General features: G+C 39.8%; 1 protein-coding gene across 4 annotated transcripts in view; it reads right to left on the reverse strand.

Moving 5' to 3' along the window:
• LOC122813050 (dual specificity mitogen-activated protein kinase kinase 6) overlaps window positions 1–23942 on the reverse strand; it is a 751080-nt gene that overhangs the window by 486030 nt on the left and 241108 nt on the right. For 2 of the 4 annotated variants that reach the window (XM_044085165.1, XM_044085164.1), the window contains exon 1: window positions 17315–17375. The exons of the other annotated variants lie outside the window; for them this stretch is intronic. In XM_044085165.1, the coding sequence (XP_043941100.1) occupies window positions 17315–17363 (49 nt within the window). In that variant the 5' untranslated portion in view covers window positions 17364–17375. Of the gene's footprint in view, window positions 1–17314; window positions 17376–23942 lie in introns of those variants that run through there. 4 annotated transcript variants of the gene reach the window in all.

Raw genomic sequence — 23942 nt, forward strand, 5'->3', positions numbered from 1 at the left:
CTGAAAGTCTGATTGGATATTTAACCTCATCTTGGAGAAGTATTCCTAGAAGTTATGACTGTAACAATGAGCCACACAAAGAACAACTGAAGATTTCTTGTGCCCATGAGTTTTGGCCACTTTTACTCTAATTTAGCATTTCTGAATGAACAGTATTCATGAAATGTTTGCTTGATGATATGACAAGCAGCCCACATATGTACTCTCTTGGTGCAACTGGTAAAAGTCTTTCTTTTAAATGGCACTCATTTGGACTTTTATTCATTAAGGGGTTAAGTGAACAGATCATCACAGACCCTTTTCAGCCATATCCTAGGCACAAGAGTACTGATAAATGCAAACATTATACATCATAGAAGTCTGTGTGTGTGGCAATTTAGTACAGCCAATTAACCAGCATGTTTTTGGGAGGTGGGATGTATCAATGTGCTTAAAAATCATCCACACAAACATGAGGAGGAAGCACACAGACAGTAACAGCAGATGAGGATTAAACCCCTGACCCTGGAGATGCTAATCAGAGAAAGTAACCACTGAATCACTGTGCCGTTTATTGTGTCTAAAGCATTTTTCAGAAACACAATGACGTACAAGGCCATTCATTAGTTTATGTGAAACAGACTGCCCTGTTATCGTCTACACCTCCAGTTAATCTGCAGTTTACAGTTTATATTGCTGCAGGTTTTTTTTTTTTTTTTTTTTTTATTCACTACACTTACTCATCAACTTACACCAAACTGTGTTACGTGTATAAAGTAAAGAAAATCAATGTTAACTAAGTAATCTTGACAGAAAATGAACTACACACAGGTTTACATTAAAAAAAAATCTGTTGAAGATTTTGTTCAAAACATGGCATTGGCTTTCCTAGCAATAGCTTTGGGCACTTGTGCAACTTTGCTGAGGGGGGAATCACTTACATCCAAACTCTGAAGTACAAGGATTACATAACCTTAGAAATGAAGCAGTGCTATCAGTGTGAGGTATCACAAATTCAGAAAAGTGTTTTTTGACTATTGCCCATGGGAAATGACTAGGTACGCGAGTAACCGGGATATGTCCTGAACAGAAAGAGCAGGTAGATAACTGGTTACAAGCAACAGGTTAGCACAGAGAAAGTCAGCACAGAGAGGGATAAAAACAAAACACAATGACAGAAGCTGCTGGAGTAATACAGGGATCAGAGCTAGGTTTGTTTATGTTCATTTCTTAATACTGCAAGAGGTTCTGTGGCATAAAGTAAGGTAACCCGAGGATTGGCAGAAAGTACAGACAAGGCTTGTGAGGGAGAAGACTGCAAGAGGGAATAAAGAAGTTAAACAAACTGTCTGAGAATACAGTATGAATTTAATGTGAAAAGTGTAGTCACGTATCTGGTAACAGGAATGCAAGATCTGCCATCTGGTTTGGGTGGTTTATGATATCTTTGGAGAACGTACAGGCATAACAATATAAAGGGTGTTAAGATAACCCTTGGGATGTACTACACAATAGAGTCTGAGTCTTCCACTGTCACAGTTAACATGGTTTAGGCATGTAGAGAACTGTTTATAAGGAGTTACTGTAAAGGAATACTACATTCATAAAAATAGACTAGTAAACTGAAATGTAAGGGTGGTCAGTCAGGAAAAGAAAACACTGAACAAGAGGTGGTGGATAAACATTAGTATATGGCTACATAAAATGGTGAAAAGGAGTGCAGTACAGAAAATGAACAGAAACAGCACAGAGAGCAATGGACTAAACTCTCAGGTAAGGTGCTCTCAATTTCATCTGAAACAAAGACATCCTTCTTTCATTAAAGGCTGATGAATGTACCAAATATTCTCCATCAACAGCAGTAGGAGGAAAGACACGGCTCGTTCAAGTCACAATGGGACTGGCGGGGAAAGAAGGATAAGGCAGCTACAGAGCTGCTAGTGCAGTTCAGTATGATACATACCCCTCAATGTCTTTGTTGAAAAATTCTGGACAAAGCCAAAATGAAAGGAAGATAAAGACCCACAATCAGAAACAACTTTTAAATATTAGTACACTTCACCTAAAAAGTACAGAATAAAAGGTTTTGAATCAATGTACATTTTCTGAACAATAAGTATGAAACTCTAAAGACTGGCATTACTTACTAAATGCAATCCCCGGTGATTTACCAGGAAATCAGAATTTTAGGAGGGGCATGGCAAAAATATGAGGCTACATCAGTGATGTCCTGTAAAATCAGGGATATGTCATGACAGAAAGTGTTGTCTCTACCCACTGATAGTTTTGTATTTTTTATGACATCTTATGACTTGGTTCATCAAGAACACTGCTTACCAATTCACTCTGTCACAATGCAAGGGTAGGGATTGTTTTTTAGCAGAATGACAAAAATCAGTTATTTTACATTTGCAAAGTGTTAAATGACAAGCAGATAAACTGGGGGACAGAATGATAATTGGATATGTGGATGTGCCAATATATTTTAAATACAATCCCTGGGATTCAATAAACTCTGTGTAGGCTTCACGGGAAGCCTATATGGAGTTTACGTCTTTGAGCGGTGAGCACCTGCGCTTAATGGATATTCATGCCACAGCTCGCCTTCAAACATAAACAAGCAGAGTTTCATGGCAGCGAGGAAACCGTGTAAAGCAACACAGATCACAAACTTAGTTATAGCATAGCAAAATGGGTTAGCATGATTGTGTGAAATGCCACAGAGACCATCAGAGTTTACCATATATTAATGTATCCCCTTGCAGGGACAGGACAGTGTATGTGTACACTCCAGCATACTGGGTTAGTGGGATTGCACAGAATGCCACAAGGACCACCAGGGTCTTTCATATATTAATATATTACGTTGTGGGGACAGAACTGGACAGTGTATGCGTACACTCCAGCATACTGAGCTAGTGGGATTGCGTGGAATGCCACATGGACCACCAGGGTTTTTCATAAATTAATGTACATGTTGCAGGCACAGGACAGGGTATATAATGCTGAGTATTGTGGAATTCCATTCCAGGCAGTCTGTACAAGTTGTGTTAATTATCTGTAAGGACTCATGGACTGTCATTTATAAGAAACAGTCATGGAAAGTGTGTTTATTGAATACAGACACACAGATGAAATTTAGGGATGAACATCATGAAGGAGGACAGGTGAAACATCGTAATGTACCACACATGAGGAAATGTAAAAGGAAGACATTTGCAGCAGGAACACTAATCATATCCCACATGGAACAGTACGGACTGCACAGTAAGTAATGTATATAATGAGACTATCACACAAAGTGACATAACAGTGGAGAATCTCTGTGTGATATAAGCACCCAGACATGAACAATGGAGAGGACATGTATCATGGATGTTAAATACAAGTGGGGTTGGGTGCATATTGTGAAGCTGTGCAAACTGATTTCCCTGAGTATGCCTGTATTGTCAGCAGAGGCTTCCAACAGGTAGGAGACAGATACAGGCTCATGGCAAACAGTAAAGCCATCACACACAATCATGAACAATATCAGAATAATACCACCAGCAATACCCATGTCTCTGACACAACATTTGTGTTTCTGAGTGAACATAGATGGTTCTGCAGCAACACGCTTGTACAATTAGGACATGTCAGCAATCTATGAGTATACTCAAGCACACTCTCCTGACACTAATATATATGCAAGACGTGTGAAGAGACACACTTGACATTATGATCACTACAGGCTAGTTGACTGGTGTGCATGGCAGAAATATATATGGCACAATCTGCACTGTCACAAATTTAAACCATGCCATCAATGTCGTTAAACAGCTATGTATGTCATGAGTGAAACAGATACCACATATGCATGTGGTATTACACCTTGAAGAGGGTTCCGTGCCATCAGACATTAATGTTTATATCACAAAACTAATGGATAGGTATGCAAAAACAGATGTGTGACAGCTCACAGTGACAAAGGTGGTACACTTCAGTTGCACATCACCTGAAGATGTGCATGGAGGGACATGAGAAAAGGTGCATTGTACTCAGGTACTGGTGTGATGAAGGCTGTGAAGTATGAAGGTATTATGGCCTGTCATGTGGATGTCCTGCACATACTCTGTAGTTGTGTTACATACTAGGGAGAACCCACCACCATGGACATATGCTGGTGGATATTCCACATACCATATATCCCAGGCCACAGGCCACATAACAACTGGTCTGTTGAAAGGGTGTGACATCTACATGATCTGTGGTTTGTGCATTTGTTTGCATAATGAAACAAATCCCCACAAGTTTTTTATTGTTTGTATCTCATGTGTGATAATGGCTGTGGCGGCATACTTTGATGTGTGTTAATACTGTCGGTATTATATCAATATCAAAGTTGGAATCAATGACTGTCCACAATCTGTAGTCCTCCAGACAGCTGTCGGGAAACAGGAATTATATGTCATTCCTGACATCTGGGATTTCAATCATGGACAGGAAAGGGCCTAGCAGACAGCCCTAATGTACATACATGATCACTGGACACAAGATATGGGTCACTTCACACATTTCTACATATTTAGAAGCCACGTATGTGATCCACTGTTCTACCCATTTGGTGATATAAGTGTTGATGGCCATATCTGTTATTGTGGAGTGAATACCTCAGAGTGGACTCCTGTCAACTGACTTGGCCTTTTCAAGTTCCACAGGATGATGCTCTTTGAGGACATCTGACAGATGTAACAGACATAGATGCAACATAAAAAACTCACACATGTCTGTTATATACAGCCGGGATATTACTAGTGTCCATTTAGAGAAGGTGCATGATGACATGTTGGTCTACCTCACAGATCAGGAGAGTCAGGATGTGCCTATATATGCATGCATCAGGTGCTGTCCCCAGCCCACTCAGATGGATGCATGTCGATGTACACCCTTCTACAGGAAAAAAGTCCATCTGGAGAGTGTGTCGAAGTGTGTATCATACAGTGTCAAGTAGGCGTACTTTCTGAGTCATGCTATAGGCAATCTGCGATGTTGTCACAGACCATTGTTTCTGTGTGATAGGCCTATATGAAGGTAATACAGTGCATACTGCCTATCTTGATCTGTCCTACGGTTTAGACACAATCCCCCCACTCAGGTATCACTGACAAATTTTACCAGCTGGGGATTAGCACTTATGTCACTAGATGGTTAACTAATGTCCTCACCCACAGACCACATACTGTGAAAGTTGGTGATTCAACCTCTACCACTGCAGCTGTCACCATTGGTGTACCTCAAGGATCTGTGCTGGGCCCTATACTGTTTGGAATCTATTTCTCAATAGTTCAGGTTACAAATTACAACCTGTAGCTTACCAAGTTTGCTGAATCATGCATACTGGTTGAAATCATTGAGCCCACCAATGATGTGAGCATAGTACAAGAGGGGCTAACACAAACAAATAATTGGTGCCAAAGCCACAGGTTCTACTAATAAATACAGAATGTGTCAGGAGTTTTACCTTATGCAAAGTGGAATTTCCTGGTAAATACACCACTGACAACACTCCCCATTATGTTGAAACCAGTGGTGCAAGATTTGGGAATGAACATGGAAAGCAATATGAACTTCAACCAAGTGTCCGACGTGGTATGGAAAGATGACACCATGCACCTCAGATGTCAGGCCATTGTATCCATTTGAGAAGGATATAACAGCAATGTAGTCAAACCTCATCTGAACATTTATACAGTATAATGCTTCCTTTTGCATGTACCTCACCAGATACCTGCAGCAGCTAGACAGACCACTGGGGTTTCACACCACAAAACTAAATGTCCTACAAACAATGACATGATGTACATGGGTATACTGAAATCCCTGTTCCTGAAATCTGTATTGGAAAGGATGAGGTGACTTGTGCCTGGACTACAGGATATCCCTGACCCTGCCCTGGTGTGTATACTGCACATCCACAAATCAGCAGGGTCTGTTGAGAGGAAGATGGTAAAAGCAATGTCTCACATGCTGTTGTAAAATGCTCTCTCTAATGTCAAGCAGGTGCACAAACACACACACACACACACACACACACACACACACGTGCGTGCACACAGCTGACTGCAGTGAAAATAGAACCCCTACCTAAGTACACAGACTAGAGAACACAGTACTTTATGCAAGCACCACGGCACAAGTGAGACTTTTACATGGCTACAGGTCAACTTATAGTGAATGACATCAGCAGTGCATGTTGGAGAGAAGCAGCTGAGAGGCCTGCATGAAATGGATCTGTAGGCATGTACAAGTATCAAAACACTGTCAATTTGGAGCTGTAACTGCAGGATACACACTTCTGCTCTTCTGGCTATGCACACACACACACACACACACACACACACACACACACACTCAGTTGACTGCAGTGAGAACATAATCCCTACTTATCTAAGTACACAGACTACAGAACACAGTATGTTACACAAGCACCATGGCACAAGTCTGACTTTTACAAGACTGCAGATGAACTTATAGTAGATGACATCAGCAGGCTATGTAGGAGACAAAATATTGGGAGACATGCATAGGCTTATCGCTTCATATGTACATAGGAGGCTACTAGCCTAATGGCCGTCATTATTTAGAAGCCTAGCTATGTAAAAATACAAGTAGCCTTATTGAGCATAGTTGGATGGTTGTTGTTAGCAGAGCAATTTTGTGAGCAGCAGCAACTGGCTCTGTCCATGAGGGACATATGTGCCACCCAGAGGTGATTTTACAATCACCCAGCCAGTAGTTAAGGTTGTGCTTTAACAGGGTAATGAGGAGCACGGATTCACATGCAGTGTGAGTCACTGGGAATATATCTGTCTCCCCAACATATTCTGTTTACATCACAGGCTAGGTTGAAAACCCTAGGCCAAGTTATTCTTGTCCCATTTGATTTGCAGATGTGCAGCATTTCAAGTAGGGCAGGGTCTGAGACTACTTTGTAAGACAAGCATAGGTCACCTCTCAGCAGCCTGCATGTTAATGGGTACATAAGACAGGTCTTTCAGTCTTTCCATGTATGTCAAGTTTGGATGCCTTGGAGTCTCCCTAGCACATCTCTGTGTTTTCTCCAATTTCTGCTGGTGTCTGCTGAGGTACAGACAAAAGGAAGCATTGTACTCAATTAGTGGTCTGATAAGGGTAGAGTACAGCATCATGGTCTTGGATGTGATATCAATATGCATGATGTGCGCAATCCAGAATGCGTCATCACTATGGAAACATAGTGAAGAAAGTGCAGATTACTATCAATGTGTGTTCCCAAGTCTCACAACACTATGTTTAAGCTTACAGGGGTGTTATGCATATCATAATTAGCAGGGGTACTTCATTGCCAAAGGAGACAATGAGCCGCTGTATCCTTTAAAGTTTCATCCATGAGTTTGGCACTAATCATTTGTGTGTGATAGCTACTCCCATAATATGTTACCATCATTAGGGGACTCTATATTACTGCATCCATTTACCAGTCATCTGCAAACTTGGTAAACCACAGGCCATCTACCATCGCCTTCGCTTCGGGGGAAATAGTTTGCAAACACTTTAGTCCCTATCACAGATCCTTTTGGTATTTTAATGGTAATTGGTTACTGTTGGAGATGCAGTCCCTAATTTTGAGAGTGTATATGTTTTGTCAATGAGCCAGTTGCCTATCCCTGTACTACTGTATGGCTTAATTCTCACATGGGCGATCGTCACTATGACACATGAATGGAGGATAGTGTCAAAGGCCTTGGACAAGTCAACATAGGCAGTTGTCCTGTTATACCTCATCCAGGTCTGTGGGATCAGTATCCAAGAAGTTCAAAAGGTTCAATAAGCAAAATCTACCCTTGACAAAAACAAAATGAGTAGGATCAAATGTGTTGAAAGTCACCTATGACCCTGTAGATATAGTCCATGCTGATTCCTTCCCTAGCCTTGCAGATAAGTGTTTTTAGGCATATAGGTCAACAGTTGTAGCTCTGCCTGTTACCAGACTGATGTGCATTGCATAGTACACAGCATTTGATATTACATTTTGTACTGTGGTTGATATATGTACGTAAAAACTACTGAGACACCAGGGCTGCAGTGCTTTGTAGAGTGGCAACAGATGGATCTATTGTAAATATGTGACATATTGTTAGATAGGGCCCTCAGTTTGTAATGTTTACACGTGTAATTTCATGTCCATGTCATGCACAATAGTAAACAGCAGTAATAAAGCATAACATGCACATTTCCATACAGCGGCGAGCAGCAGGTTTGCCCAACAGTTAGCAAAGTGCACATGCATGCAAAATACACGTTTGAGTGTAGGTAAGTAGTATGCAAATGTAAGCTGCATTGCTAAAGCCTGAAAGTTAGCAAGGAGTCTATGAAAATATACCTGCTACTTAACTGACTCTGTGGCAGCATGTGTTAATGCACTTACACATTCCTTTTTTGGAGTAGATGGTACTGGGGTAGAATACAGGTGTATCTAATAATTTAAAATACTTTTCATTACACAGTGATAATGCAATGGCATGAATTATTTATACAAGATGTGGTGCTGTGTATTGGCATAGCGCAGCAGGGTTAAGCAGCATTGATACATTCCTTTTTTGGCCCAGATGGTACTGGGTTCGAATACAGATATATCTAATACTTTAAAATACTTTTCATTAAACAGTGATAATGCAATGACATGAACTGCTAATACAAGATGTGTTGCTGTATGCTGGCATAGCACAGCAGAGTGAAGCGGCATTGTGAGGAGGTAGCCGCCTCTCCCCATTACTGCGCATTGATGTGAGATGCACACCTCCTCGCAAACATGGAGGCCAAACCCTGAAGGGATCCATTGCTTTTTCTGCTACTTATGTGTGTTGTGTGTGATTCTATTTTTTGACAAGATTAAAGGTGTTAAAATGGGGTAGACATGAAAATGGTGAAATAGGGAGCAAATAGAGAGAAGAACAAAGTCTGACAGTTAGTATTCAGTCTCTGTAATACACGTGCTACTTAACTGACTCTGTGGCAGCGGTTAATGCAGTTAATGCAATGATACATTCTTTTTGGGGGCCAAATTGCACTGGGTTCGAATACAGCTGTATGCAACACTTTTAACTACTTTCTCATTACCATTGTTGCGTGTTGGTGCACATAATGCATTAAAGAAAAAATGGGAAAGACAGGACAGGGTGAAATGGGGAGCAAGCAGGGGGGAGAACAAATGTAAACAACAAAGGAATGTGCAGGAGGGAGGTAGGAAAGAACCATAGCTATCCATTTCTTTAACAGTGTAAAGTGAACATATCTGAAAAATAGTAACTGAATTTGGGCTGTCACCTCCAGAGAGAGGGGTGACCACAACACAATCATGTTGTATAGCCAATTGGACCGAATCAAGTGTGTCAAGAAAACGTGTGCGAAATGGAGAGCTATGTATGGGGCAGTTTTTTTTTTTTTTTTTTTGAGAGAGACAGGAAAGTTGGGAAAGAGACAGAGGAATGTGTGGGCGAGGTAAGTTAGCATGCTCAATTTGATACTGTAATATTGGACTCTTGGTTTGTGCTACAGACTAATGCATGCATACTTGCTTTTATAGTTGACATATGCATGCTTAATTTGATATAACTCTAACAAATCCCTAAAAAGCTATCTTTAACCTTTAATGCTAGGATAACACTACTATTCTGCTGCATACATAACACATGCTTCCCTCATCCTTGCCAACCTACTCCCATGGGTTCAGACATTCACCTCACAATCACGTGCAGCTGTGGAAAAAACAGAACAGAATACCATTATGAATACCAGTTTTGCCTATATTTAGCTTTAAAGTCTTACAAGTACTCTCTGTAGTTGATACTTACACAGGTGCGGGATGTCCGCAGTCCTAAATTCCCCAATGCAACGGTCGATGGTATCTCTCTTCTTCCTCCGGAGGTCATTGCAGTGATGCTTACACTGTTCACCGGTGTGGAAGATATCTGTGGTACTGGTTACATCCCATGCTAAATTATCCCAAGCTTCTGACTTATACTGGGAGCCAGAACAGTCCCCCTGCAAAATCCTGGCCCTGTAGTTCTTAACTAGGAGTCCAATAAAAATCTTGGACTCCTGGACAACCCATCTCTGTGCCCTAAACATGACACTTTCCCCACAAATGCCTGCCATATCTGCCATGGAACTAGAGCAATGTATAATGATGCTTTCCTATCAATTCCACTCATCATGTTTATGCACACTGTTGAAAGCTGTTGATGGCAGTGCGCACTCTGAGCACATTGTTTGTGCGATGGTAAGCAGAGCGCAACAGTGGCAAGCAATGAGGCAATGCAAAACTGCAGTTGCAAATTCAAGGTTATTGGATATACAGGCAGTTGTGTACGTGTATTAGGCAAATTTGTAGGACATGCCAGTCAGGAGAGCAGAAACATACTTACAGGAATATAGTACACAGTATACCCACATTCATACATGTTATAATAAATGTGATAATACATAGATATATACATAAATAACTTACACAACAGTACTGTCACAGCCCTCATACATATAATTAATATAAGCTCCACTATATCAATGGGTATACAGTGGATATAAAAAGTATACACACCCATGTTAAAATGTCAGGCTTTTGTGATATAAAAAAATGAGAACACAATAAATAATTTCAAAACTTTTTCCACCTTTAATGTGACCTATAACCTGTACAATTCCATTGAAAAACAAACAAATCTGTAAGGGGAAAAAAATATAAAAAATAAAAAACATACAATAAGTTGGTTGTATAAGTGGGTTCCCTATTAGAAGACCGAAGACACATTCTTTCGAACGTGTCTTGGTCGAACTCAAAAGCCTGAAACGGCAAAAATATTGAAGCGGCTTTTAAGCAAATTCTTTCCCTGGGAAATAATTTGCTTGGCTGCTTTGTTACTTTGCCGTTTTTTGGCATTGTAATGCGGTCTTGGAGTTGGTATATTTAAGTAGGAGGGGTGTGGGGGACAAAGCCCCCCACTTAATGTAATGTTTACAGTATTTTATTTATTTATTTATTTTTGTTGTTGTTGTTCGAACAGCGATTTTTTCCCCTAGGGAAAAAAAATCGCTGTTCTGACAGTTCGAAATTGTAAGCTTTCACTTTCATAGGGTCGATTAATCACTGTTCGCTTTTTTAAGTGTTCGTTGATCTACTACAGACCCTATTAGTGTGCACACCCTTAAACTAATACTTTGTTGAAGCACTTTTTGATTTAATCATAACATTCAGTCTTCTTGGGTAAGAGTCTATCAGCACATCAATTCTTGACTTGGCAATATTTGCCCACTCTTCCTTGCAAAAGCACTCCAAATCTGTCAGACTGCGAAGGCATCTCTTGTGCACAGCTCTCTTCAGGTCACTCCACAGATATTCTATTGGATTTGGGTTTGGGCTCTGGCTGGGCCATTCCAAAACTTTAATTTTCTTCTGGTGAAGCCATTCGTTTGTTGATTTGAATGTATGCTTGGAGTCATTCATAGGTTCATAGGTGTGTACTAGGCTAATGGCCCTGGAGCCTTTACAAGCCTAGACCATAGAAGTGCCCTGGCATCTTGTTGAAAGGTGAAATTCCTCTTCATCTTCAGCTTTCTAGCAGATGCCTGAAGGTTTTGGACCAAAAGTGACTGGTATTTGGAACTGTTCATAATTCCTTCCACCTTGACTAAAGCCTCAGTTCCAGCTGAAGAAAAGCAACCCCAAAGCATGATACTGCCACCACCATGCTTCACCGTTGGGATGGTGTTCTTTTGGTGATGCGAAGTGTTGCTTTTGCACCAAACATACCTTTTGGAATTGTGGCCAAAAAGTTCAACCTTGGTCTCATCAGACCATAACACATTTTCCCACATGCTTTTCGGAGGCATGATATATCGTTTTTCAAATTTTAGCTGAGCCCGGATATTTTTCTGTGTAAGAAAAGGTTTCTGTCTTGCAACCCTACCCCATAGTCCAGACATATGGAGAATATGAGAGATTGTTGTCACATGTAGTACATAACCAGTACTTGCCAGAAATTTCTGTAGCTCCTTTATTGTTGGTATGGGTCTCTTGGCAGCCTCCCTGACCAGTTTTCATCTTGCGTTTTCATCAGTTTTGGAGGAACGTCCAGTTCCTTGCAACATCACTGTTGTCCCATATTTTCTACACTTTTTGACGACTGTCTTCACTGTGTTCCATGGTATGTATATCCAATGCTGTGGAAATTTTTTTGTACCCTTCTCCTGACTGATACCTTTCAACAATGAGATCCCTTTGATACTTTGTAAGCTCTCTGCGAACCAAGGCTTTTGCTGTAGCAGGCAACTGAGTAAATGTCAGGAAAATCCTACTAGGACAGCTGAACTTTATTCGGGGTTAATCATAGTCTCTTTAATTGATGACAGGTGTGTACCCAAGAAGACTGAATGTTATAAGTAAATCAAAAGGTGCTTCAACACATCTCGTTTGTGTGAAACACACACTTATGTAACCTGCTTATTGCATGTTTTTTATTTTTTATATTTTTTCCCTAACGGAGTTGTTTGTTTTTCAATTGAACTGTACAGGTTATAGGTCACATTAAAGGTGGGAAAAGTTTTGAAATTATTTTTGTGGTCTAATTTTTTTATATCACAAAAACCTGGCATTTTAACAGGGGTGTGTACACTTTTTATATCTACTGTAATTGAGACTTACTATAATGGAAAGTAGAACAACAGTAATACTTACTGAATATCCTCTATTCGAACCCAGAACCATGTGTATGTCAGTCTTACAATTACACTTGTTGCCACAAGAAGGTTGAGAAAACACCTGTCTATGTTGCAGTTCCTTGCTATAAACTACAATGTTACAACAGTAAAACAAAGGGTGGACACCCTGTACTAGAACCCAGGACCATCTGTACTCCAGCCCTACACTTACACATGCTGGCCCTACACTTACGCATGCTGCCACAGGACAAGTTACATGACATTCCCTATCTTACTAATCATTACTAAGGTATCACTTTTAATCGCCACTCAATGTCACTTAGCAGGTTTGCTCTATGTCTAACAGTATTAAATGAATGCACCCGGTTTCTGTTTTTGACTATCTGGGCCCTGTCTGGCCAGTTGTCCAGTTTGTGCACTGCTGTGTTTCACAAAAATGACAGACACTTCTCACCACACAAACCAGTAACCAAGCCAAGGAGATGAAAATCCAGTAAAACTGCTTTACTGAAACTAACACCAACAGTAAAGTTGTAGAGTTAAGCACTTTCATCCATAAGGACATCATCAGAACTCTACAGTTTCATCTCCTTGACTTGGTTTCACAAAAACGAGATAAGCACAGCCAAACCTGACATTTATTTTTCCCCTAGTTCCTGTGCTTATGCTAAGCGGCGCTTAGGGCAAACAGTGCCCCCCCCCCAAAAGGGAGAAATAGTTGAATTGAAGAAAATTAATCTATGATATACGCACTAGAAAATGCTAGTACATGTGAGATATTTACACATAGGTCTGGATTACAACTCTCACTCCAATGCAGAACACAGGATGGGTGCCTTATCCCTCTTTGCCACACAAACATCTTTGCAGCAAAGAACTTAAATCAATATGCACACAACCAACTGCAACAACATCTATACAGATATAGAACCATACAAGTGTTCTCTGTACACGTATTAGTTTTGGAATGAGTGCACCTAGTGGTCACACAACTTGTCACGATTATTGCTTGCAAATACAGCTCTGCCTTACATTTCTGTGTTTGTTGGCCATTCTTCATTTATCTGAGCAGTAATCTGAGACATGTAGTACATAATCCATTCTACATCATTGGCCTTAAAATGTGTGAGGATATTAAGTGAAAATAATACCATGTGCAGTTGCCAACAAATTAATTCCAGTTTGGAAGTTAAGGAACACAACCTGTGACTTCTGTGCTGCTTACTTACATTTCCGACCTTACATATAATACTTTGTAGATCTAACCTGACACACCCAGTGGAAGTAAGGCAGCCTGCAGTGGTGTTGTGTTTTCCTTCTCCCAAACACTAATCAGTCACAGCTGCAATCCATTAAAAACAAACACTGAGGGAGTGGCTGCACTATGTTTAGATCCCTACACAGACCCATTTTCTGGGATTCAGCAATTTTAATGAGTTCACACCTCATTTGCATCTTCACCATGCTGACAGCCCTGAAACTATACCATATAAAAAGGCAACCATGTAGGCAAACTAATAGTGAGGACACTTTTTATATGGACAACAGCGAAGATATGCTATTACTTTGGGATATATCCGCACAGAGGAGTGGTGAACTTCAGAAGGCATACTTCAGCTACATACTACATATGCTGGAATGTATTTAAGAAATTTCTGAAGCAAAGGATTTTACACTTTTATCTGTATGCATTACTTAGAAGTGTACTGATGGCATGGGGATGTTTGCCAAGCCATTTCAGAGGTATACATAATTACCAATACATGAAAATGTAATACATTGTAATAACTATATACAAATCTTTCAGGGACAGTTTATTTGATAGAACTTTTCGCATTTCAAAGATGGTTTGTTAGCAAAATGTGTCATTTTCCTGTTCTTCTCTGGGGGGGCAAGGCAAAGGTGAATTTCTGTTATGGCATAAACCACGCTAGACTGTTCTTTTGTGGGTGGTAGTAGCAAAGGTGCTTTACTGTTATGACACAAACGAGGACAGATTGTTCTTTTGTGGGGGGCAAAGGTGAGTTACTGTTACGGCACAAACTAGGATAGACTGTTCTTTTGTGGGGGGGGGAATTCAGTTACTGTTATGGCACAAACAAGGATATGTTACTCTATTTGTGTGATACAAGGATATGCTACTCATTCCTATTATTACACAATACATTCCACATTCACGACTTACCATGTAAATGCAGCAGCTGACATGGCTCTGTCTGTGCAGACTCCTTTCTGTGGCTGTATTCCAAACGTTTTGGAATACATAAGACAAACCAGTATGGAGTGTACACGAATGCTTTACAGCTTACTGAACAGCTCCACCATGCTGGATTGGTTGATCAGCATGCAATTCAGCTGCTCATGCTGTAATCAGCATACCTCGGTGTCTACCTGGTTTGGGCTGGGGTGCGTGCCTCTACATGACGTTTACTGAATCTAAAACATTCTGCACCCATGTGCACAATGCACCATGACGCACACATGGTGAAAAATGACCGTGTAGGTTTTATTGAATCCCCTGAGTATTTACAGCATTAATTAAGAGTCAATAAATATGTAATTATACTCCACAAGAAAATATTTCAGAAAAATAAACTAGGTAAGGATAGGGTGCCACAATCAGAATGCTTGTCCTTGCTGATCCCCAGTAGAGTTTCAAGAAAAATGCGCACAGGTATTGCTCTTCAACACTATCATCAGGGATTGACTACTATTGCTGTAACATCCTCCCTAAGTAACAATATCAAAGCTGACAACGGGATGTTCATAAACCCTGAAATACACTGTGAACTGATGCAAGATACTAGCTAAATGTGTGTTCTATGGAAACACCAGTATAATGGAGTAAACGGAGTTCTGCTTAAGGTGATGATAAATAAAACATATAACATTTTACAAAGTGTAAACCAAAAAAACTGGAGAAGCATTCAAACCCCCACACATTCACATCCACATAAATATACACGTGTACAGGTAATCACACACATACACATGCAGAAAAAGTGCAGTAAAAACTCCAAAGAGATACAGACGTGATGATAAGACATTAATTACTAAAATGTGAAAAGTGTGTTTGGGCAATTTAGGCCATTTATTTGTTAACTAGTTAGTTGAGCAAGTACAGGTGACCCTTTTCAGCCACAGCTTAGGGCAATGCCAGAAATACAAACAACAGTACAGTACATGGGATTAGCACTAAAGTGAACACATCCATTTTACATTACATGTACAGGTAAGGGGCTCACTCTTTATTAAGGTAGCATGCTGCTACATTCCTGCAGTAAAGCACGTGCTGCATTTTAGAAAGAGTCAGTCGGCTTGTTCATCTCCAAAGTAAAAGACTTGCACAAGGCAGTATTATCAATGTCGGAATGTAAACTGAGTCAACTGCTGAGATACACAGCCTAGCTGCTACAAACTGAGGTCCAGCCAACATCCTTTAAAGTCATGACCATGACAGTTTCTGCCAGTGTTAGAGAAAATACCGGGAGGGTCATAACATTTCAAGTCTGACTCAAGAAAATGTCAGCCTGAAAACAAAACAAAAGTACAGAACTGAGCATGATGACCTGTCTCTCCACACATCACAATCAAATGATGCATGTTAAGAAAAGGCAATCCACTAGAGGGACGCACGAGGGAAAAGGAGTAAATTTCAGTCAATGCTTTTTATCTGCTTCTACCTCTGAAAGTAGAACACTGCAGTATGTAGGCAGTACAAGATGTGAATTACTCAACAATAATAACACTCCTTAGACTGGAAAACAGCAGCAGTGAAGCAAACCAGTTTTAAAACCTGATTTCTTACCATACCTAACGTACGTGGAATCACATTGAGATGGCAAGTTGCAGTGCCACTCTGCTTTGGAAAATTAATCCCTCAGAAACTTGGCAGCTGTAAATGAAATGCACACTTATACAGAAAGTAGCTGGCAGAACTGTGAATTTGCAGGCTGTCGGTGAAAAAGAAAATCACCTACATCTTACCCAGTTAACAAACAATAAGAAAGAAATAGATTGTAATAAGGAATCATCCTACAGTAGTCAAAACAAGAAAATAGCAACTAGCTTTTCTGCCTTATTTTGTATACTTACGGTACTAGTTTGATGTAAACTAATTCTCTTAACTAGATACTTAGAAGTGTGAATTTATTCACATTACAATAACAATGCTCACAGAAACAGGATCTTTACGTCAACCATTCTTTCATTCTTTCCTGGAGGAAAAGCAGGTTTGCTGAAGAATAATTGTACATTTACTGACGATCTGACACATTTTGTGGCTTTAGCTGCTTAGTATATATATATACTGCCCCACCACTCATCATGAATTTTACTCCTTAAATCGTAACTCCTTCACCACCGTAACACCTTTTAGCATGAACAGCAATGCCACCAAAAAACATTTCAATCAATTATACATTATTTCTTTACACACCTCCCGGTATATTCTATATCTTTTTATGTCAATGTGGAATTCATCAAATTTAAACACTCAACACATTTTAATACAGCCGATAACAAAGAGACCAACCATGCACTAACATCTTTCATTTTCTGCATGACTTAGCAACATTATGTCAGTCAAAAGGCGGCATACCTTCATAGATAACTCTCACCTTCAGGTCTGTACTGAGCCTTGCCTTCATTTGCAACTTTGAGGTGCCACTAAACACGTCAGTATTAACAGTATGGTAGCTAAACTCAGTCAAACATCAGAAAGGCAAGTCAGCCTAACAAATGCAGCATATGTTAGTTAGTCACTTTGATGCTGGACTACATCGGTTAGTATGACAGTTTAATTTGTGGTCTTAATGACTGCCAATCAGCTTTACAATGTAAAAGCACACAGTATCCAGCTAAACAAAAACCCTTTCTTTTTCTGAATATCTACACTATTATGATTATTATTTTACTTCGAAATATAATTTAAATGTATTATTGTGTTGTTTGCTAATATTTGTAATGTATTCCTTTCATAGTGATTATAATTTTCTAACTAATACAATTAGATTTTTTTGGGGGGGGTCTCACCACAGGACACCAAAGGAAATGTGACATCCAACATGAACATTCTCAGCTAAATAATAACAACAAATAAACTATCTTTGTTATATATACAGATTAGGCAAGCAGCATTGCATCTACATTCCTAGATTCAAATGCAAAGTGCTTAAACACATATTTTTTATTTACTTTTTTGATCCTCTCAAGCTCTATTAACTACGAAGCCCTCTCTGTCAGGTTTATCTTAGTAGATCCTGCAGTACAGGGAAGCCATAATACAGGAATACAGGCAGTCATGAGGACAGCCTGTGCACATACTGCCATCTTGGCAACTGAGGGTATATAGTTTATGACCTTAACTTTACTTGTGGTGGTGATAACACCTGAAACACCTCTGGGCCCTCCTACGCCCCTCAACCCCATGCAAGTTTGCTCCTTCACATACCATGGCAAGGGCTACCATCACTGGCGTGGGCAGCCAAGTTCACATCCTCCCTGCATTGCCTTCACTGCTTCAGGCAGCTTCTGCTTACACAGCAGCATAAGTGAGGCAAACAGGAGCCTTGTCTCTCCCTTCCCTGAGGATGGACATAGCCATCCTCTCCTGCAGCTTCATCTAGTTCTAAAAATGCTACTCCAATTCAGGTTGCCTGGGTTGCAGTCAGGACTTTATAGGTTTTCACCACCTTCATAGGCGAACACTAGGCTAACTGCCCTGAAGGGGTATTTTAAGCATTGTTAATAACCAAAGAGCAGAATCAAACCCGTACCTATGAGGCAAACACCTTAACCATTATGCCAACCCCCTCCCGTACTAGCTACCTATGTAGCTGGATATAAACACGTAATTAAAACACCTCCACATCCAACTCCTGCATTACCATTACCCTATACTTTTCAAAATTAAAACAATATCAGTACTATCAATAACATATATTTAAGACAGCCAAGTGATACATGCAGCATGAGTACCAGAACCACAACTGAGGCTTTGAAATAAAGTCTAGAAAGCATATACATCAATAAATATCCGTCCAAATCAAACTGCTGTGATTATCAACACCACCCAATACCCTTCACTGTTTACATTAAAACAGATAATGAAGATGTCAAAATTCCATACTGTTCATGATCAACCAGGCAGTATGTGTTGCAAAGGAGTCTGAAACTACGGTTCTTTAATAAGTGTGCAAAACATAAAAGAGTAAACTGCCCAATTCATAAACTCATAATAACTTTCCCAACTACCCACCCCATTACAACCCTCACCCAACATAACTCACCCTTCACATTAAACATGATAACAGGTTCATAGGTCAGTAGGTAGTTACTAGTCATGCAGTCCAGGAGGCCATTAAAGAACCAAGCCCAAACTCCCTAAAGTCCTGTCTGGATTAGTGACTTGCTCAAGGACACAAAGTAGGAACATAAAAGTACCCTGGCACAGGAAGCAGCTTATTAACAAGTCAGAGCTTTAGTTCATTGTGCTAACTGCTGGCGAAAGCTAGATCACACAGTATAAATTATTTACATTCAGGAAAGCTAAATATTAGATGCTCTCAAAGAGACCACAGCCTTAGTTCTGAAGTAAAGTAGGCAAAGTATGTGTACAACATTAAAGTGACATTTGCATAAATACACAATAAACAAACAAAAAAAACACTTTTATCCACCCACGTGCTTCTCGTCTCCACCAAATTCTTTTACTCTTCACTTCACATATTCAGAACGACTGAATGGTATATTTTCCTTGATCCCTGATCTACACATGTCTGCATTTTCTGCTAAAAAATCAGTCCATCTTCATCTTTCAAACCTCCTCCTGACATTTGTCTACAGCTTTCCATCCTATATCTCCCTCAATCCCATAATTACCTTACACAATTCTGTATCACACTCTTCTTCCGTGCATTGGAAAACGTCCTCACTCCTCAGAAGAATGATGAATTTGCAAACCTTTTTTCTATTAGTTGCTACAGGATTTTGTACCAATGATCACAACGTCATTATCTCTAAGGTTTCTTAGTACAGATTATCAATGTTGCATCAGTCTTCCTCTCTACCTCATGAATTATGCCACCTTCACTGTGTAGCTCTGTCGGAAACTACCATTTCACATATAAATTGTGAAATCACTTTCTGAGAAGGAATTATGCAATGACATTTCAGATTTCATAATTAACACCCAAAGCACTATCAACTACCACTTAATACTCTGTACTTAATGCTAGACTTCCTGGTAAATTAAACAAAGATCAACGCTTTATATCAAATCTGTAAAATGAATCTAACTCACTTCATCTTCTGAACAACTGGGCTACATTGTAACAAGTGCTAAGGGAGATGCTCAAAATGTGAACCATATGATGGAAGATGCGGCAAAAATAAAAAAAATAGACACAGCAGATACCACAGGTGTGTAGACCTCCCAAAATACTTAAAAGAAATATAATCTGAAAGTTTTATGTTGAAATATTGCTAATGACTAAAGTTATAGCTCTGCGTTTAATGTGACAAACAGTCCTTTGTAACTTTATGAAAGTTAATTTTTAAAGGAAAGTAAAAAAAAAAACACCATTAATAAGATTTCACAGCTAATGATGTAGTCCCCAAAGGTTGGTGTCTGGAAAGGTTTGTCTCAAAACATTAACTGTTAAAGTTACGATTTATCATTTAGTCTGGTAAAGATTTACTTGGCAATTTATTAAATTTCAAAAATTTTACTTGAAATTTGCAATATTCCAACTATAACATCTCATCTAAAGAATACTTTTACTTGCACACTTCTATCCCAAATACTGATTTTATAGGTTCATAGGTGTGTACCAGGCCAATGGCCCTGGGGCCTTTACAAGCCTAGCCATAGGATTACCCTGGCATAGTGCCACCTGACCTTAGTTCTCAGTGTCTCTGTCGAGTAGAGCCACTGGAGTGATCCCCAGGATGAATTTTCTGTTTCCGATCCACTCATCAAGATTTATCTTAAAGAGGGTCAGCGAGGTGCTCTGCTTGACATGTATGGGAAGTCTGTTCCACAGCATGGGCAGTCTCTGGGTTATGAACCTTTCCCTCCAGCATGTTCTGTTCATTGTGGTAATGAGGATGAGGTCTCTGGAGCGCGTGGTGCAGAGGGATTGGGATTTCTTTAGATGTAGCATTTCTAACAGAGCTGGGTCAGACATGGCTTTGTAAGTCAAGCAGGGATCGCCTCTAAGTAGACGACATGAGACAGAGAATAGTTGGAGTTTTTTTGAGTTTGTCCATACAGGACAAGTGTTTAAGGCCTAGGATCCTATTTGTGAGGTACTTTTGTGGCCTCTCCAGTTGTTGCAGGTGTCTAGTGAGGCACATGCCAAATGGGGCATTGCACTCAATGACTGGCCTAATGAGGGAAGAGTATCGGGAGACAATGACCTCTTTCTTCCTGGATGCAAAACCCTTAGTAATGAGATGTGCCACATAGAAGAACTTTCTGACCACAGTGGCAATGTGGTGATCAAAAGAGAGGTTGCTGTCAACCTGTGTTCCCAGATCTCTTATAATGCCTTCTGTGTTCAGTGGACTACCATCAATGTGGTAATAAATGGTAACCGGGTTTTTCCCAAAGGGGATGACGACACATTTTTTGGCATTGAGCTTAAGGCCATGGTTCTGACACCAGTCGTTGGTCTCAGTGAGGCCATTCTGTGGGATGTCAACATCACTTGAGGAGTTAATAATAGGTCCCAACTTGCAATCATCTGCGAACTCTATCAGCCAGAGTTCCTTCGTGTTGGCCTGGACTTCAGAGAAGTAGATAACAAACAGGAGAGGACCCAGGACTGAACCCTGTGGGACTCCACTCGTGGCTAGTTGGCAGTCTGACTTGGAGTCAGCTACTTTCACACTGTGGGTTCTATCTGTGAGCCAATTTGCAACCCATCTAGTGATATAGGGGTTGATGTCAAGCTTAGTGAGTTTTTGCCAAGCTTAGTGAGTTTGTTAGACATCATTTCACAAAAACATGTTAAAACAATGGCACTTCAGACTTCGTGATACAGACTCTTGGAGTAAACATCCAGAAAGTTTTGTTCCAAACATTACTAATTACCACAGTTAAGACAGTCTTTCATTTGAACAACACTTTTTTTATAAGTTTAAAAAACATTTGTTTTATAATAGGGCTATAAAATTACATCTGTGAGAACTGTGGAATACAGAAAAATCTAAACAAGTCATGCAGCAAAGTTTCAATTCAATATTCACATAAATCTGATCAATTCTAGGAACAATAAGTAGGAGCACCATAAAAACTGTATTAAGACAGAATCAACTACATTTGCAGTCAACTGTCAAATTCTATGAACATAAGACTATAATCACTAGTACCAACATTATATCAAGTATGCAAGTATATGCAAAAGTAATTAGTATTCAAAAACAGAACAATGATAGGTCATTACTATTCATAAATGAGTATGCTGACTGGACAGACCAACCAGTGTGCCCACTGTAAATTGGGGATATACAAACAGAAAAAAGTCTGGTCACTAAAGTACCATTGAGTGGCCAGACCTTCTTATATTTGTATATGCTACAGAGACATACCTCTCAACTGTCCAGATTTTTGCTTCATGTTTTTGGTCTGTTTCTCAAAAAAATTTGTGGTTTTCTGACAAATCACTGAAGAGTAAAATCAGTAAATAATGACATGCATTTGAGTTTCAGTTTCGTGTTATTCTAGCAGCTTTCTAAGTTTATAAGAGCAACATTTACAATCATTCCCTACTTCGGGGCCTTTGACACCCATTATTTACGACTTTGTCTACAGTTCTTGAGCAAAGAGGTTGAGAGGTATGTATGGAGGGCAGATCAAATATTAAGAAAAATCAGATATGTTCTGCCAAACTACAGAAATGTACCTGATTTTCCTTGTATTTCTGCCCTATCTCAGAACACTCCCGTACCTGTAAAATGTCCGGATTTTACAGTTTAAAAAAAGAAGAAGAAGAAAAAAAGGCAATGGAGATGCTCTTTTCTCCATTGCGTGTTTTCAACAGCAATGATCTACTGTACAAGTGTGGTAATGTAAGTCCCATATGCATGGGATGCATCAACAAACGCGGAAGTATCAGGAAACAACTCAGAGGAACACTACAGTGGTATTATACAGTGACATTATTTACGAAAGCTAAGCAATTTCTTTCTTAAATAATGTTATTGTATAATAGCAATAATACATTTCTGGGTGTGGGCTTATCAGGATTTACCCACTGTTGGCTTTGTTTAATCACTCAGGCTTTGCCCTTGTGATCAAACCACATCAACTGTGGGTAATTGCTAAATACCCACACCCTTTCATCAGTTACTGCTTAAATAAATAACACTAAGCCACTTTACAGGGACTATGCTAGGTCATACTACCCCAGAATTACTCGGTTTTACAAAAATCAAGCATTCGCTTCACTCTAATGCAGCACGACTTCAGAAACAGTAAACTAAGTTACCAGTGGTTGTTGTTGTCTTTCAGCTTTTCCCGGTTAGGGGTCGCCACAGCGGAACTCCGGTCCGCTAATGATTGGTAGTAGATTTTGACGAACGCCGAGGTGCCAGCTCGATGTTCAACCTTCAACAAAGGCACGCCCATTTACGCATGTCTTTCGAATGCCCACCCAACCGCGGGGAGGACATGCAGACTCCACACAGAAGGTTCTCCCCGCACTCCAGCCGAGAATCGAAGGGGAGAACCTCTTGCTGTGAGGCAACAACGCTACCGCTGCACTACCACGGCATCCAGTTACCAGTGGTATGCATGCAAAATCAATAGTGTTAAATTTAAATAAGAAGAGGTTTTCATCTGACACTTTCATCTATATTTATATATGAAGCTGTCAACAGAGTATGCAGCATGTGACTTGTTTACTGGTATCTGCTGAAACCATCATAACCAGAATAAGCTTCTAAACACCAGTACATCTGTGCAGTATTACATTTAAGAAACTCATACCATGAAAGCAAAAGTAATAAGTTGTTTTAAGTCTAATATATAGTTAGGAAACATGAAAATTATCTGTGACTGAAACACATGCTACTGCTGCAAATCATTAATTGCAACTCTTTTTTTTTTTTTCCTGCATTGTGTCCCAAAAATATACTTGCTATATGAGAGCTTTAAGCAACCAGAAAAAATAAATCTAAGAAATACAGTACAATTTTCATGTGTTGCACTTTGTCGTCGTCCC

This window comes from Protopterus annectens, chromosome 10.part0 (assembly GCF_019279795.1).
Source record: "Protopterus annectens isolate FY-2018-M chromosome 10.part0, PAN1.0, whole genome shotgun sequence".
Taxonomy (NCBI): Eukaryota; Metazoa; Chordata; order Ceratodontiformes; family Protopteridae; genus Protopterus; species Protopterus annectens.